Below are 17497 nucleotides of genomic sequence, written 5' to 3'. Positions count from 1 at the left end.
GCTGGCTGGACCAGACCTCAGCCAATGAGGCTAGGGCAGTGAGTGGCCGTTGACCGAGGTAACCGCCCTGCTGAGCGGCGATGGCGGGGGCTGCTGGCCGCATCCGAGGCCGCGCCCTGGGGCGCTTTCAGCCCGCCCTACCCGTGGGCGATGTGAGTATCTTTGAGGTTAGAAATGAGACCCTTTTTAACACATTTAGGCTTGTTCCTCACTCTCACCCCTGGAGGGGCAGGAATAGTAATTATAGCTAATATGTGTCAAGCTTTCGCCATAAGCCAGCCACTGGGCCAAAAGCCTTAGTTGAATAATTGAACCGTGCAGTGGGTACTTACCATAATTTCGGAGGAGTTGGAGGCTGCCTAAGGTCACATGCGGGTAAATGCCAAGAGGCTGAATTCAAATCCAGCTGCTCTTATGACCCTGGGTCCTCTCTCTATGCACCACTTTGGAAACCAGTTTGCTTCTTAGCAGTTGCCTCCCATTGTGCTGGTGTGTGGGATGGTGACAGAGTCTAGAATCCTGATGCTAATTAAGTTTGGGGGTTGTTTCTTAATAGAGAAAAGCAACCCATGCTAATAGCATTTATGGGAAAGATAAGCACCAAATTTAGGAGAGCTGCTGTCTCTTGGGATGGCTATACAGGGGGCTTCAATCGAATGTTAACTGTTTTACTTATTAAGCCGTAGGTGGGAATCTAGATGTTTATTGTATTATTCCCCTTCTTGCCTGAAATACTCACAACTTTAAAAAGAAAACATGCACATGGAAAATGAATTTCAGAGGATAAAGTGTACACAACGAAAAGTAAGTCTTCTCCCACCCCAGATTTCTAGAGCCCCTCACTAGAAGCAGGCACTGTTAGCAGTTTTGTATCTCATTCTCTATAGTATGTACAAGCATATATGAGGTGTTTTTTTTTTTTTTTTTTTTGCACAAGTGTATCCTATTATATACAGTCCTACACTTTGGATTTGTTTTTAATCTCATTATACTTTAAAACAATTTGTTAACCTCCTTTAGCCCTGTGATCAATTTAATTTTGCTGGCAAAATTTTCTCAAGATTGCTTCTGACATGATGAGATGTAGGTCATGTCTTCCCTGGATGTGTTTGCCTTTTTCTTTTTGCACATCCTCACCTATAGATTTCCAAAAAAACTTCACCAAATTAACCCTAAAGGGTGCAGAAGAAAAAGAATCATGGCAAATAGGGTATTGCCTAGAAATACTTTACCATTTCCTGAACATTCTTACTCATACTCTACAGGTAAAATTCTACAGCCTGCTACTGCTTGAAATTAATTTACTGAAGTGGAATATTGGCAAAGAGAGAGAAATGGGGATTCGTTTTCTCAGGTTGCAGGAAAATGCCAGCTTCTTTCTAGTGAAGTAATAAGGGAAGAGGACCTTGTTTGTTTCCAGTTAGGGGAAAAAGTGTGTGTCACACTTAATCCTTATTTTACCTCTTCTAAAAGCCCAAGATATTTTTTTCTTTAAAAAATTCTCCCATTCATTCAACTCTTAAACGGGAGAGCTGGGATTCCAACCAGGCACAGCTAACTCCAAAAGTCATGCCAGATAGGGAAGAGTTTCCTGGAATGAACTCATTTGCTCCTCAAGCTGCTTTGCGTGGCCCTTTGCATCTATCTCCTACCAATTTCATCCCTGGCTCTTGTCAGTACTCACAGAAGTTGAAAGAAATTGTGTCCTTCAGACACAAACCTCCTTGCTCTTTCTTGTTTCAATTCTCTACCTGGAACACATTTCCCTAGCACCTTCCTAGAGTCTTTTTGAAGGTGTAATTCTTTTAGTCTGCCAAATTTTTAACCAAATGGCGTTTGATATGGCTGATTCCTAACACCTGGGTACTGAAATGACAACCTGAAGATCTCCTTATTTCAATATGCATTTTGGTGACTACTGTATCTGTAATGGCTGTTTTGATACATTCAATCTATGTGAGCTGCTGTGGCAGCGTGCTGGGCGGAAATGTGGTTTTGCTCGTGGGTTGGAGAGCCAGTTGGCAGAAGTTTAGGTGTTTTCAGACAACTACCTACCTCAGTCTGTGTTTCTGGACATTAGATAAGAAAACGTGAGCTAAGCAGAGGTAAGGGTGGGGGTCCGAAAGCGACGGAAGCTGCAGCTGGAAGTGGGCGAGGGGAGAGCCGGCGCGGACTCCGACGTCACTGTGGCGCGCCGCTTCCGGTCTCCACCGCCAAAGCGAATGACTTCCCCCTCTGTGGGGCCGGAGCGGGGCTTGCTGCGACCCCACGGAGCCCACGATCGCGCTTCCCCAGCCAGCGAGTCCGCCAGCACCAGCGTCCCACCGGCGCCTGGGACCATGGCCACCGACTCATGGGCCCTGGCGGTGGATGAACAGGAGGCAGCGGCCGAGTCGGTGAGTTGGCTTCAGCCATAAAAGGGTTAGGGGTCAGTTTTGACCGACGATCAGTTCCCTTGGAAAGACAGTTGCTACTTTGGTCAGGATGGGTGTAGAGTGCGTGTGGGAATGAAGCCTGGACTTTGAGCGGCTTTGTTTATCCATCCGCCTCCTGGGTTACATAAGAGCAGGTGAGTGCTCCCAGGGATGAAGAGCTCAGCCGCCTGCCCGTCTTCCCTGAATCAAGACTGATTGTAGACTGCACTCCCCACTCCCAACCTTGGATGGTAATCACCTTTGTGTCATTCTCCATCTCCGGATTCTGAACTTCCTGGACTCTGGGACCGTGGCTTACTCATCTTTGTGTGCTTCCTCAGCATGCTTAGTGATAATGAATGATCGACTTACTAGGCCCAGCAGTCAGTAAATCCTCTTCTGATCACCTTAACTTTTGTTCTGGGCCTCATGCACAGTAAACAAGATAGGAGTTAAACGTGACTATGTAGAATTCATTCTTCCCACCTAAACACTCTAAGTTCTGATAGTGTTTTGAACCTACTTGTTAGTACTTATTTCTGTGAATCTCTTGAGAAAAAGGACTTTGTCTTATTTTTTATAACTGATAATAATTTAAATTTTTTTTTCAACGTTTATTTATTTTTGGGACAGAGAGAGACAGAGCATGAACAGGTGAGGGGCAGAGAGAGAGGGAGACACAGAATCGGAAACAGGCTCCAGGCTCTGAGCCATCAGCCCAGAGCCCGACGCGGGGCTCGAACTCACGGACCGCGAGATCGTGACCTGGCTGAAGTCGGACGCTTAACCGACTGCGCCACCCAGGCGCCCCAATAACTGATAATAATTTATAAGCACATAATTCAGAGTCAAATAGTTTTAAAAACTGGTTCCACCACCACCAATTTTTTCCTCCCCAGAGACAACTAATAGTTCTCTTGAAACTGATTTACATCATTGACCTCCTTGTTCCCTTTAGGGAACACATTTGTTTTTCTAGTTCTTGAGTTTTCAGTTTTAGGTATTTACTGATTTTGATTCTTTCCTCCATCCTCCTTTCTCCACCACACATGCACACTTTCCCATTCCCTACCTTTTCATTATATTGTAATTTTAGTTAGATCAGTATTTCATGTTTCTATAATTAGTAACTTATCAATACTTTTACTTTCCTCTAAAACTTTCTGTTTTTCCTTGGAATTTATAATTGCCTTGCATTTTTTCTTCATGTTCTTTGTATTTATCACCAATTCAACCCCAAGCTCTTTGCTAATTGTCTAAGATTATCTCAGGATGTTCAGACACATTATTTTATTAATTTAATTTCCCCCACATCTTTTAGCCTCCTTCATTTTGGACTAGTTCTCCCTATGTTCAGAACAGAACTCATTTTGGGGTCTGGAGGAAAACAGGGCAGATTTCCCTTCACTTCATTCTGGGGATTCACTCCTCTTGTATCCCCTCTCTTCATCTTTCTTTTTTTTTTTTTAATGTTTATTTTATTATTTTTGAGAGAGAGAGAGAGAGAGACAAAGAGTGAGCGGGGGGAGAGGTAGAGAGTGAGAGAAAGACACAGAATCTCAAGCAGGCTCTAGGCTCTGAGCTGTCAGCACAGTGCCCGACACGGGGCTTGAACTTGGTAATAGCCAGATCGTGACCTGAGCCTAAGTCAGACACTTGACTGACTGAGACACTCAGGTGCCTCTCATCTTTCTTGATTTGGTGGAGCCATCCATCAGCTTTCTGGAGGTGTATGGGAAGTAAGTATTTTTAAGATACTACTGAATTTCTGGAAATATCTTATTTTGCCCTATCATTTGGATAATATGGCTGGATGTAGAACTGTAGGTTGGAAATTAATTTCCTACCAAATTTTAAAGGCATTGTGTCATTGCCTTTTAGATTTCTTTATTGGTTATAGAGATGTCTGAGACCATTCTGATTCCTGATGTGACCTGTTTTTCCCTTTGTAAGCTTGAAGAATCTTCTGTTTGTCTCCATTATTCAGCAAATTCATGCTAATAAGTCTTGGTATGGATCTGTTTGCATCCATTTTGCTGGGCACTGGGTGGGTCCTTTCAATCTGGAAAATCTTGTCCTTAAGTTGTGAGAAATTTTCTCAAAAATATTCATTGTTGATTTCTCTCCCTTATTTTTCTTCATTTCCTCTTTCACGAATTCTTACTAGTTGACTGTTGGATCTCTTGGACTGGCCTTCTATAAAGTTTTTGCTTGTTTAAAAAAATTTTTTTATGTTTATTTTTGAGAGAAAGAGAGAGACAGAGCGTGAACAGGGGAGGGAGGGGCAGAGAGAGAGGGAGACACAGAATTTGAAGCAGGCTCCGGGCTCGAGTTGTCAGCACAGAGCCCGATGCGGGGCTCTAATTCACAACTGTGAGATCATGACCTCATCTGAAGTCGGACGCTTAACTGACTAAGCCACCCAGACGCCCTGGCCCTCTAAAGTTTTTAAGTCAAGTTTACTGAGATACAATTTACGTATAGTAAAACTCACCCATATTCTGTGAATTTTGACAAAGGCATCCAGTTGTGTAACCATCACCACAATCAGGATGTGGAACATTTCCACCACCTCCAAAAAGTTCCCTCAAACTTTAGTCACTCCGTTCTCCCCACCCTTCTCTGGCAACTGCTGACTTGTTTTCTGTCTCTTTAGATTTGTCTGTTCTGGACATTTTATATAAGTGGTATCATACAATAGATGGTCTGTTGTGTCTGGCTGTTTTCACTTAGCATAATGTTTTCAAGGTCCATTCATATTGCAGCAGGTGTCAGTACTTCATTCCTTTTTATTGCCAAAAAATATTACGTTGTCTAGATATATCCCATTCTGTTTATCCCTTCATCAATGTCCATTGATGAGCATTTGGATTGTTTCTACTTTTTGGTTATTTTGAATAATGCTGGCTATGATCATTCATGTACATGTTTCTGTGAACATGTATTTTCATTTCTCTTGGGTGTACACCTAGAAGTGGCATTGTTGGATTATATAATAACTCTATGTTTAACTTTTGAGGAACTGTCAGCATTTTTTCCAAAGTGGCTGCACCATTGTATCATCCTTAAAATGATTCTTCTCTTTTTTTCTTTAGTTTATTTATTTATTTTGGGAGAGTGAGCAAGTGCATACAGGAGAGGGGCAGAGAGAGAGGAAGAGAATCCCAGGCAGGCTCTGTGCTGTCAGTGCAGAGTGCAACGCAGAGCTTGATCTCACAAACTGTGAGATCATGACTTGAGCTGGAAGAGTCAGATGCATAACTGACTGAGCCACCCAGCTGCCCCTAAAATGATTATTTCCTATGAGAATAGTATTATCTATGAGAGGCACCATTGTGTAGAGGTTAAAACCTTAGCTTTTCGGGTGCCTGGGTGGCTTAGTCGGTTAACCATCCAACTCTTGATTTCAGCTCAGGTCATGATCTCCCAGTTTGTGGGTTTGAGCCCTAAATGGGCTCTGTGCTGACATCGCAGAGCCTGATTGGGATTCTGTCCGTGTCTCTCTCCCTCTCTCTTTCTCTCTCTCTGCCCCTACCCCACTCACTATCTGTCCCTCTCTAAATAAAATAAACTTAAAAAAACAAACCAAACCCTTAGCCTTTGTAGCCAGACAGACTTGGATTTGTATTCTGGGTCCATCATTTACTAGTTATGTGACCTTGGGCAAATGGCTTAACCTTTCTGTGCCTCAGTTTCCACATCTGTAAAATGAAGATAATCAGGTTACCTCATTGGGTTATGGACATGCCTATTACAAGTCCTACATGCGTAATAGCCATTATTATCATTATCTATAATGCACAGTTTCTTTGCAGGAATCTTTTAAATTACTTGCCCATATTGTATGGATTAGTTAGTTGAGCCTGGATAAGGTTTGTGAATCTACTTAACCGTGCACAGGTAAATTAGATCACAGTATTCTAACACTGAGCAAATGAGTAAAGACACCTCTGTTACCCTCTGCCTTATGGAACTGCTGCTGAGGATCACCACAGGTACTATGTGACATAGGTGACAGTGATGTGTATAGTACAAGGTTACTGTATTTTAAATATTCATTAAGCTTCATTCCTTATTCATCTTAGATAAGAAAAATTAGGTTCTATTTATATTTATTTCCTTGTTCTTCAGTGGCTCCACTCTGTTCCCCTCTGTTCCGTTGGAGACTTCTTTTCAATTTAGAGGAGGGCAAACAGATTAGAAAACTGACAAGTATGACTCAGGTCCTCGACTTCACCATTTTGCCGAAGACAATCTCTATTCAGTATAGTTCATTTGACATTAAATCTTCCTTCTTCTGTCTCAAGAATCCTTTCTCAAGTGCTTTTGAATAAAGTGCAATGTGTAACTGTACAATTTTCAATTATTTTAACACATCTTAAAAACAAATAATAAAGGCATTGAAAGAATGTAGATCTTACAAAGTGGATGTTTTTGTTCTTTTGCTTTTTGGTTAATTTCAAAATGGTTTGTGATGAAGTTGCATCAGAAAATCGTTTCTCCTTTTTGGTCCAAGTAAATAGAGCAAAGGAAGGTATCTAAACTCACTGTATTTTTTTATTGTATTAAAAAAATCGTTTTTAATGTTGATTTATTAAATCAGTCAGAGAGAGACAGAATGTGAGCAGGGGAGGACTAGAGAGAGAGGGAGACATAGAATCTGAAGCAGGCTCCAGGCTCTGAGCTGTCAGCACAGAGCCTGATGCAGGGCTCGAACTCATGAACTGCGAGATCATGACCTGAGCTGAAGTCGGCCGCTTAATCAACTGAGCCATCCAGATGCCCCTAAACTAACTGTATTTTTAATATAAATTTCACTGTTCAGTTCACTGACACTGTACTGGGTAATCCATCCTTCACGGTCTTGCTTTATAGGCTTTGAGGTCCTTATAGCCAAGTGAGGGCTGAGGGTTTTTTTTGTTTTGTTTTGTTTTGTTTACTTTTTAAAAAAATTTTTTTGAATGTTTATTTATTTTGGAGAGAGAGAGAGAGACAGAGCATGAACGGGGAAAGGGCAGAGAGAGGGAAACACAGAATCTGAAGCAGGCTCCAGGCTCCGAGCTGTCAGCACAGAGCCCTACGGGGCTCGAACTCACAAACCGTGAGATCATGACCTGAGCCAAAGTCGGACGTTCAACCGACTGAGCCACCCAGGCGCCCCTATTTGTTTACTTTTTGAGAGAGCATACAAGCAGGAGAGGGGCAGAGAGAGAGGGTGAGTAAAAATCCTGATGTGGGACTCAGTCTCACGAAATGTGAGATAATGACTTGAGCGAAATCAAGAGTGGGATGCTTAACCAACTGAGCCACCCAGGCCCCCCCTGGGTATGTTTTTAGATTCTGCTGGAACCTCTCCAGAATCCTGATACATCTGTTAATTTCACTTACATTGTTGCTACCAACTTTTCCTGCATTTCAGTTATTTTAACTATTTACTCTGTGAACTTCCATTTGAACAATATATTAGCAAGAGAATGGTTTGTTCTTTTTATCATTGATAATTAAAATGCTTTAGGGTAATAGATGTTTCTAATACTTAAATCATTTGTACCTCAGCCCTATCATTTGTTGTAGCTGGCAGTTATCACCCTAGGAGTGAGTGCTATTAACTGTTTAAATATTGCCAGTAAGTCAGGCAGTCTGTCTCTGTGCCCCTGCCCCCCAATCTGTATCCCTCTCCCTCTCCACAGCCCTGAATACTACACTTGAACTAGATTTGTTGGCAGGGTGTGGAGGAGTGCTTTAGAGAAGACTCAAATACATTGAACGGTGCCATACATCATATGCTGCTTCATATTGACTGTCTGTTGGTGTGTTTGCTGTCATGTGGAATTAATGAAGGATTTTTACTGCTTTATGACAATTTCCTTTCTTGCCAGTCTCTCCAGTGTGTCCCTCCCCCTCCCCCCCCACTTCTCCATCCCCTAACAGTAAAGCATACAGAGACACCAGAAACTCCCTTTTCAGTTAGCAACAATAGAGAAGTGAGGTTCCTCCATCCCAACTAACCACCCATCAAAATAAACAACATTTTCATTCCTCTCTTGCTTTTCCCCTTTCTTGGACTTAGAGGAAAGACAGAATGAACCTCAAAACATAAAGAATTGCTGGTATAGGTGGCACTTTTAAGAAATAGCCATTTTCGGGGCACCTGGGTGGCTCATTCAGTTGAGCGTCTGAATTCAGCTCAAGTCATGATCTCACGGTTCGTGAGTTGGAGCCCTGAGTTGAGCTCTGTGCAGACAGCTTGGAGCCTGGAGCCTGACTCGGATTCTGTGTCTGTCTGTCCCTCTCTCTGCCCGTCCCCCATCACACTTTGTTTCTCTCTCTCTTTCAAATATAAATAAACATTAAACAAATTCTTAAAAAGTAGCCATTTTCATTCTTTCACCCTTCACTAGATAATGTCCTAAGCCCCCTTAATATTTTGTGGTTAGAGCACCTGCTTTCTGCTAGATCCAAAGATCAAGTAAAAATAAAAACATTCCTGTCTTTAAGGTATTTTCTTTTCCACCCAGCTTTTACTGAGGTTTAATTGACAAATAAAAGTGTATTTTCATTCTAATAGAGGAGATAAGTCCTGCCTAATTTATAGTGTTTGATCAAAGTCCTAATAATTCTTTTTTTGAATTCTTTGCTTTCCCACTTCAGATTGCTAGGTATTTTGATTATACAGTGTGCTGTGACGCCCCAGACTGTTTTCTGTTTAAAATATCAGACTTCCAGGGGCACCTGGGTGGCTCAGTTAAGCATCCAACTTTGGCTCAGGTCACAGTCTCGTGGTTCGTGGGTTCAAGCCCCTTGTTGGGCTCTGTACTGACAGCTCAGAGTCTGGAGCCTGCTTTGGATTTTGTGTCTCCCTCTCTCTGCCCCTCCCCCACTCACACTCTGCTCTCTTTCTCTCTCTCAAAAATAAATAAACACTAAAAAAATAGACATATATCAGACTTCCATCACAAGGAAATCTTGAATGTGAGGATGCATATTGGCATGTTGTGGTCCTGTGGCGCAAACATATCTTGCAACATAACTGATGCCTACCCACAGATGCTTTTCATTGCAGCCCTCCCACCTGATATTCTCTGTCTGAAGTGTGACTGCATCTCCCAGTATCTTTTAAAATTTCCTGTTTGTAATACAAGAGAATGACAACTCAAGTGGTATTCTACTGAGAGAGTCTTTGTAATAAGGGCCTTAAGCAAACCCACAAATTATAATTCTCTCTAGGGATTATAATTAGGAGGTGTGGATTTTGAGCTGTTGTGTAACCAGGTTTTTTCTATTGCTGTATTTATGGGACATTTTGTTTATTCTCACTCATTTAGTCAACAAAAGGAGCCCAGCAGAACAACCTAATGAATAGGTCTTGAGTGTGGCTCATTTCTCCCTAGCTTCATTGGGGAGGCTCTGTTGATTCACAATCTTTTAAGTGATTTTCCTGACACTTTCCCCCCCTCTCCGTATTCTCCATTTAGTTGAGCAACTTGCATCTTAAGGAAGAGAAAATCAAACCAGATGCCAATGGTGAGTAAAAGCTAGTTTGAAAGCACATGTGATTTCCTTTAGTATTTCTGCTGTGACATAACAACTGTCTGGAAAAAAAATTATATATGTACCAGGAAGGGGCCTGACAGATACTGGCAGTTGTTTGATTTGGGAATTAAACTGGACTGTTTTGCTTTGTATTGTCCTTAATATAAGCATGAGGATGCCTAATTGACTTATAAATGATCAAATTGATTGCTGTCCATGAGAATATACTGCCAAAGATTATTTGTTGTTTTTTCAAAATATTCCTCAATTTGAGATGAGAGAGGCAAAGTATGAGCAACCTGAGAATTAAACTATTGTCATTATCTAAAATCATATCTACCAAAAATCCATTAAATTTTTGTTGATGTACTTAAAATTACTGGCGGGGTGGAGGGAATAGAAACATTAACCTCATTCCAAATTTACTTACAATCTTTTTCTGTATATTTTTTGATAACGACAACATTGTTTGAATATGCATTTCTATTAATCAATAGTTTATATACATAGATTCCTAATGGCATTATAGCGTGTATATATTGATGAAATATGATTTCCTCTGTTGAACATCAAGGTGGTTTGTGATCATTGCCTGCTGTGATCATCTTTCTATAACATTTCAGAAATATTGATGATATGAGGAAAGTCACATTTGTTTGAGGTATAGTGAGAGGACTTGGAATAGGAAAGAATTGAAATGTTAGAAACATTGTTTCATACCTTTATTTATTTAGGAACAATAAAATGTTTTTATCTGTGGCTTGGTTTCCTCATTTATTTTTCTGCTCCCCAGGCCTTTACATTTCTAGTGTCTCATAGAATTTGAATTGTCTCAGCTGTTGGGTATGGGATGTGATACTGAATGACGGCCACTTTGTGTCTGATAAAGGTGCTGTTGTCAAGACCAATGCTAATTCAGAGAAGGCAGATGAAGAAGAGAAAGGTAACACAGCCTAGAGCTATACCCACAAGGTTCTACAGTCTTAAGAGAATAGATTGTTACATGGCTTTGTTTTTATGCCCAACTTGGTTTGACTTTAATGGGAGTCACAGTGCTAATAAAAGTTCAACATAGTTGTTGAAAGAATTTTCATTGTTTACATTTTAGGGAAATTTTGTTTTGAACCACTGATGGGACTCCAGCAGCAGGAAATATTCCCTGAATGATTATCTTGTACAGGGTATTATAAAAGAAATTTTAAGTTGCATCCCCATTGTCTAATAAAGTTAATGATATTTGGACATATTAAACGTAGATAACAAGATAGAAATAGCGTATATGATATCAAAATATAAACTTTGTTAATTTCTGGGGTTTTTTTCCTATTGCTGTGATGTGTTTGTTAAGCTAATAATTTTTAATTTTCTATTGAGCATAGATTGGGGAGTAAATACTTAGGTACACATAGGAAGAATAGATAACCTCCAGAAAGAAGAGTTGTTTGGAATAGATCCTGGAGAGGGATATGAGGCCGAATTACATGATAAAGTCCTAGCACAAATACATGTTACTGCTTAAAATGCCAATGGCAAGTAAATTCAGATGAATTCATGGTGGATTTCATGGCCTTTTAAAATTCTTTGCTCTCAAAAAAATGAAAATTAAAAATAAAATAAATAATAAAAAATAAAATAAAATTCTTTGCTCTTTTTTTCCTGACAGAAGACAGAGCTGCCCAGTCTTTACTCAACAAGCTGATCAGAAGCAACCTTGTCGATAACACGAACCAAGTGGAAGTCCTGCAGCGGGACCCAAGTTCCCCGCTCTACTCTGTGAAGTCCTTTGAGGAGCTTCGGCTGTGAGTATTTGTTTACTTTCTGACTCTCCCCTTTGTGTTTAGATAGAGATCCTAGTCCTATTATATATGTATTTTTCATCACAGCAGAACATTTTTAGCTAACACAAGTTTAATAAAAGAATTTAGCTGCTTTGGGCTATTAAGTAAAATTGCCAGGTAATGTGAATTGTGCTCAATTTCACATAATTCAAGTATTGTTAGTTGTAAATAAAATGTGTGTAACAACAGTAAGAAAGAGAAAAAGAAATCCCTCAGATATTTGGCTTCTTTCCTCAGCCAAAGAGACAGTGACTTTCATCTTTAACTGTTTTCCTAGGAAACCACAGCTTCTCCAGGGAGTCTATGCCATGGGCTTCAACCGTCCATCCAAGATACAAGAGAATGCATTGCCTTTGATGCTTGCTGAGCCGTATGTGTCCTGATACAACTCTATCCCATTTTTAATATTCCATTTTTTAAAAATCATATTATTATTTTAAAACTATACTAGTAATACATGCTTATTTTAGAAAAGCTAGAAAACAAGGAAAAATAAAAATCATTTGTAGTCTCCACCCCTCACTAACATTTAGAGACTTCTAGACTTTTTTATGTAAACTTACATATCTATAGCTATACCTTTTTTTTTAATGTTTATTTATTTGAGAGAGAGGTGCACGAGCAGGGGAGGGGCAGAGGTGGGGGGGGGGGAGAGAATCCCTAGCAGGCTCCACGCTGTCAGCGCAGAGCCTGATGTGGGACTCAGTCTCATGAACCGTGAGATCGTGACCTGAGTTTAGATCAAGAGCCAGACGCTTAAGCGACTAAGCCACCAAGGCGTCCCATACCTTTTTTTTTTTAATAGCTACTTTATTTTTTATTTTATCATGTGTGCAGTTGGGTAAGGGGTAAAGGGGGAGAAGAGAGAGAATCCCAAGTCCCAAGCAGGCTTCACACCTAGTGCAAAACCTCAGAGGGGCTTGATCCTGTGACCATGAGATTGTGACATGAGCTGAAACAACAGACACTCAATTAACTGAGCCACCAGGTGCCCCTATACCTTTTTAAAAAAATGGAACCATATAAAATCTTCAAATGCTTTTTAAAAACTTAATTAGGGGCACCTGGGTGGCTCAGTTGGTTAAGCGTCTAACTCTTGATTTTGGCTCAGGTAATGATCTTAGGGTCATGAGATCAAGCTCTGCATCAGGCTCTGCACTGACAGCTCAGGGCCTGGAGCCTGCTTTGGACTCTCTGTCTCCCTGTCTCTCTTTGCCCCTCCCCCGCTTGTGCTCTGTCCCTCTCTCTCAAAAATAAATAAACCTTAAAAAAGTTTTTTTAGAAACACAATAAAAAAAGAAAATTTAGATGATCATCTGTGTTGATAAATAAACATTTATCATTCATATACACTATGATTTCATTAGATGGATATATAAAATTTATTGTGTCAAATATAACAGGCAAAAACCAGTGTTCTGAAAGACCAGAATAGGGTAATTACCAAGGTTGTTTTCTGGTGCAGTGCTTTTCACTCTTGCATAGGCATATGAATCTCATAGGAATTTATTAAAATACAGATTCTCATTTCAGTCTCCATCTGAGGTGGGGACTAAAGTTCATCTTTTCTAATAAGCTTCTAAGTGATTATGATGATGCTAGTTTCAGACCACATTTTGAGAAACGAGGTTCGAGAGCATGAGGAACTCTTTATAAAAATAAATCCCTACATTATATATGATTATGTAAAATTATGCTGCATATAATTTAAATCCTGAAACTCCTTTTCCTATGGTCTAAAAGTACATATTTTGGGGGTGTGCCTGGGTGGCTCAGTTGGTTAAGCGTCCAATTTTTTTTTTTAATTTTTTTCTAATGTTTATTTTTGAGAGAGAGACAGAGAGACAGAGTGTGAGCAGGGGAGGGGCAGAGAGAGAGGGAGACACAGAATCTGAAGCAGGCTCCAGGCTCCGAGCTGTCAGCACAGAGCCTGACGTGGGGCCCAAACCCACAAACTGCAAGATCATGACCTGAGCCAAGATCATGACCTGACTTTAACCAACTGAGCCACCCAGGTACCCCAGACATCCAACTCTTGATCTCAGCTCAGGTCACGAAGTCAGCATTGTGAGTTCAGTCCTGCATTGGGCTCTGCACTGGGCATGAAGCCTACTTAAAAAATAATAAAATATAAGTAAATAAAAAAAAAAAGATATTTTGGGTCTGTATTTTCTTAACATTTTCTTTGTTCCATGTCATAATAGTGACTTTTTTCATGATGAATAATCTTGCTTTTTAGCTTGACACTTTGAACATAGAGATGAATAAATGGAATATTTGTTTCACATTGGTCATTTGTGTTTAAAGATCTTTTTTTTTTTTTAAGTTTATTTATTTATTTAGAGATCAGGGGAGGGGAAGAGACAGGAGAGAATCCCCAGCAGGCTCTGCAATGTCAGGTCAGAGCCCAATGTGGAGCTCAAACTCATGAACCGTAAAATCATGATCTGAGCCGAAGTCAGACACTTAACTGACTGAGCCACCCAGGTGCCCCTAGAGATCTTAATGCTTTCATAGATGCTCAATTTTTAATCATCAATGTTAGAAGAGACCTAAGAGAACTATCTAGTACTATTCTTCATTAACAAATATGTATTGAGTACAGGTATGTAACAGATACTATTGTAGATCCTTGGATACATTAGTAAACAAAGCAGACAAAAATTCCTGCCCTGTATAAGGAGCTTACTCTGGAGTATAGATCATTTATTTTTATTAAAAATAAATAAAATATACAGTATATAGCATGTTAAAAGATATAAGTCTTAAATGTAATTAATGCCACTGAATTGTACATTTACAAGCTGTTTTTAAAAAAAGGTGATAGGGCGCCTGAGTGGCTCAGTTGGTTAAGTGTCTGACTTCGGCTCAGGTCATGATCTTATGGTTCATGAGTTTGAGCCCTGCATTGAGCTCTCTGCTGTCAGCATAGAGCCTGCTTAGGATCTTCTGTCCCCCCACTCGTTTGCTGGCTTTCTCTCTCTCTCTTGCTCTCTCTCAGTAAATAAACGTACTAAAATAAATAAAAGTTAAAACGGTGACAAATGCTAAAGAGAAAAACAGAGCATAGTAGGGGAGATGAGGAATACCAAAGAAATGAATTGCAGTTTTCCCCCAACTTTATATTATGAAAATTGTCGAACTTACAACAAAATTGAAAGGATTTTATAGTGAACACCCATATGCCCATCATCTAGATTCTGTCACTAACATTTTATTATACTTCATCATATATCTATCCACCAATACATCATTCTTTAAGGTATTTCAAAGTAGGTTACAATTCTAATCAAGTGTTAGGGTCGGATCTCATCAAGTAGATGATGTGCGAGCAAAGCCTTGAAGGAGAGGAGAGTTGACATGTTGTCACCTGGAACAGTTGCCCCAGGCAGAGTATAGCCAGTGCAGAAACCTTGAGATGGGGGCATGGCTGGCATGCTTTTGGGGCAGCACTGAGGCCTTTGTGGTGGAGTAGGTGATTAAGGGAGCAGGTAGCAGGAGCTGAGAACAGAGAACCACTAGGGAGCCAGATTGTAACACAGAAGCATTTTCACTTTTATTCTGAATGAAATGAGGAGTGACATAAGCGGTCTCACGTTTTAAAAGAATCACTCACTGGCTGCTGTGTCAAGAATAAAAGATACAGAGTGTGCTTTGAATCCCACCATAGTCTTCTCTCTGTGGTGCTTTGTTTGTGGAGCTAGGATGTGTAACTCCACTGCAGAAATCAAAGCCTCCTTCTGTAAACTAAGCCTTATTCTTCATTGTGCTTAACTAAGAGAATACTTGAGATTTACACTCCTAAACAGTTTGTTTTCTTGTGCAGCCCACAGAACTTAATTGCCCAGTCTCAGTCTGGCACTGGTAAAACAGCTGCCTTCGTGTTGGCCATGCTCAGCCAAGTAGAACCTGCAAATAGATACCCCCAGGTAAGAGCTTGGTAAATTTGGATTTTCTGCTAACATGTAGCTAGAAATTACATTTGATGGAATAAAAGCCAAGGTGCTTATTACTTTTTACATAAACCAGAGCCCCTTGTGGAGCACAAGCAATATGGTTGATTTTCTAGTAGCCACACACATCCTGTTCTTTCTCCGTGGTTTGCCAGTTCTGGGATACTGCTGACAGACTTGGCACCTCTACTTGCAGGAAAGTATCATCCTTTGGAAAGTTCTGAGAACTTTCTGAGTAAGTGAAAAGGAAGCTAATCTCCAACTGGAATTTCAGATCCTTGCTCATGTGGGGGTTTTTATATTCCTGTGGCCAATAGCTATTTTCAACGGTCTTTACCCAGCCAGAGTTCTGACCCTTCAGAATTCTAGCTTATGACTTTGCAGCTTAAAAAATCAAATGGTGTGCACTTTAATTTACATACCCTTCTTCAGCGTCAGCTGGAGGAATAACTAAGTCCTGACGGTAGTTCCCCACTGCCCTTGAGATCTCACTGTACACTCTTTCCCTGCCAGTGTCTGTGCCTCTCCCCAACTTATGAGCTCGCCCTGCAAACAGGAAAAGTGATTGAACAGATGGGCAAATTTTACCCTGAACTGAAGCTAGCTTATGCTGTCCGAGGCAATAAATGTGAGTATGAATATGTGATTCTAATTCATTAGGCTAACCACTTCTATTTTATTTAAAAGTTTATTTATTTTGAGAGAAAGAGCGTGCACAAAAGTGAGGGGGTTGGGCAGGGAGCGAGAAAGAAGGAGAGAATCCCAAGCAGGCTCTGAGCTGACACGGGGCTGAAACTCATGAACTGTGAGATCATGACCTGAGCTGAAGTCGGACACTTAACTGACTGAGCTACCTAGGCTCCCCTAACAACTTCCATTTTAAAAATTTCAAATCATACACAGTAGGTGAAATAATAAAGATAACACACGTGCCCTTTACGTACATTCAAAAACTCATCACTTTGCCATATTTACTTTATCTGTATGTGTGTGTGTGGTGGGGGGAACCATTTGAAAGTATATTGCAGATGTTGTGGATCTTTATTCCTAAATACTTGAGCATGCATCTCATAATAAGGACATTCTTCAGCATACCCACAAAACCCTTATCACAAGAGAGTTAGCAGATTCTCTAAGAACTGGTATCTAGTCCATTTTATTTTTCCCCAAAAGTGTTTCTTTGTGGCTGCTTTGTTTTTGAACCAAGATCAAATTAGTGGATATGCACTCTTTCAATCTAGAATAGTTCCTACATCTTCTCCTCCCCCAGTACATTTGACTTTTTGAACAGGCCAGACCAGTTGCTTATAAAATGTTGCACATTTTGGATTTAATTGCCTAGTTTCTTTTTAATATCATTAGAAGAACAAAAAATGTTCTAGAATATGAACAATTAACTCTGGCATTTCATTTTTTTTAATTGATTGTAATTAACATACAGTGCTATTAGTTTCAGGTATACAATATAAGGATTCAACAATTCTTTTTTTTTTTTAAGTTTATTTTTGAGAGAGAGCACACAAGTGAGGGAGAGGCAGAGAGAAAGAGAGAGAGAAAATCCCAAGCAGGCTCTGCATTGTCAGTGCAGAGCCCAATGTGGGGCTCGAACTCACAAACCCTGGGATCATGACCTGAGCTGAAGTCAGACGTTTAGCCAACCAAACCACCCAGGCACCCCTGTGATTCAACAATTCTCTATTTTTCTCAATGCTTATCAAGATAAGTGGATTAAATGTAAAAGATAACCCCTCTATCTATT

General features: G+C 40.3%; 1 protein-coding gene across 5 annotated transcripts in view; it reads left to right on the top strand.

The window, feature by feature from the left end:
* The first annotated feature begins 44 nt into the window (after positions 1 to 44).
* The window catches only part of LOC101087696 (ATP-dependent RNA helicase DDX19B), a 21442-nt gene continuing 3989 nt past the window's right edge, over positions 45 to 17497 (top strand). The window contains exons 1-8 of one of the 5 annotated variants that reach the window (XM_019820035.3): positions 45 to 152; positions 681 to 804; positions 9890 to 9938; positions 10837 to 10890; positions 11611 to 11746; positions 12063 to 12155; positions 15612 to 15714; positions 16252 to 16366. In XM_019820035.3, the coding sequence (XP_019675594.2) occupies positions 757 to 804; positions 9890 to 9938; positions 10837 to 10890; positions 11611 to 11746; positions 12063 to 12155; positions 15612 to 15714; positions 16252 to 16366 (598 nt within the window). In that variant the 5' untranslated portion in view covers positions 45 to 152; positions 681 to 756. Of the gene's footprint in view, positions 153 to 185; positions 805 to 961; positions 2397 to 9889; positions 9939 to 10836; positions 10891 to 11610; positions 11747 to 12062; positions 12156 to 15611; positions 15715 to 16251; positions 16367 to 17497 lie in introns of those variants that run through there. The other 4 variants (XM_019820034.3, XM_006941728.5, XM_045046831.1 and 1 more) reach the window with 4 other exon arrangements.

This window comes from Felis catus, chromosome E2 (assembly GCF_018350175.1).
Source record: "Felis catus isolate Fca126 chromosome E2, F.catus_Fca126_mat1.0, whole genome shotgun sequence".
Lineage (NCBI taxonomy): Eukaryota > Metazoa > Chordata > Mammalia > Carnivora > Felidae > Felis > Felis catus.
This window is presented reverse-complemented; position numbering and strand designations above follow the sequence as displayed.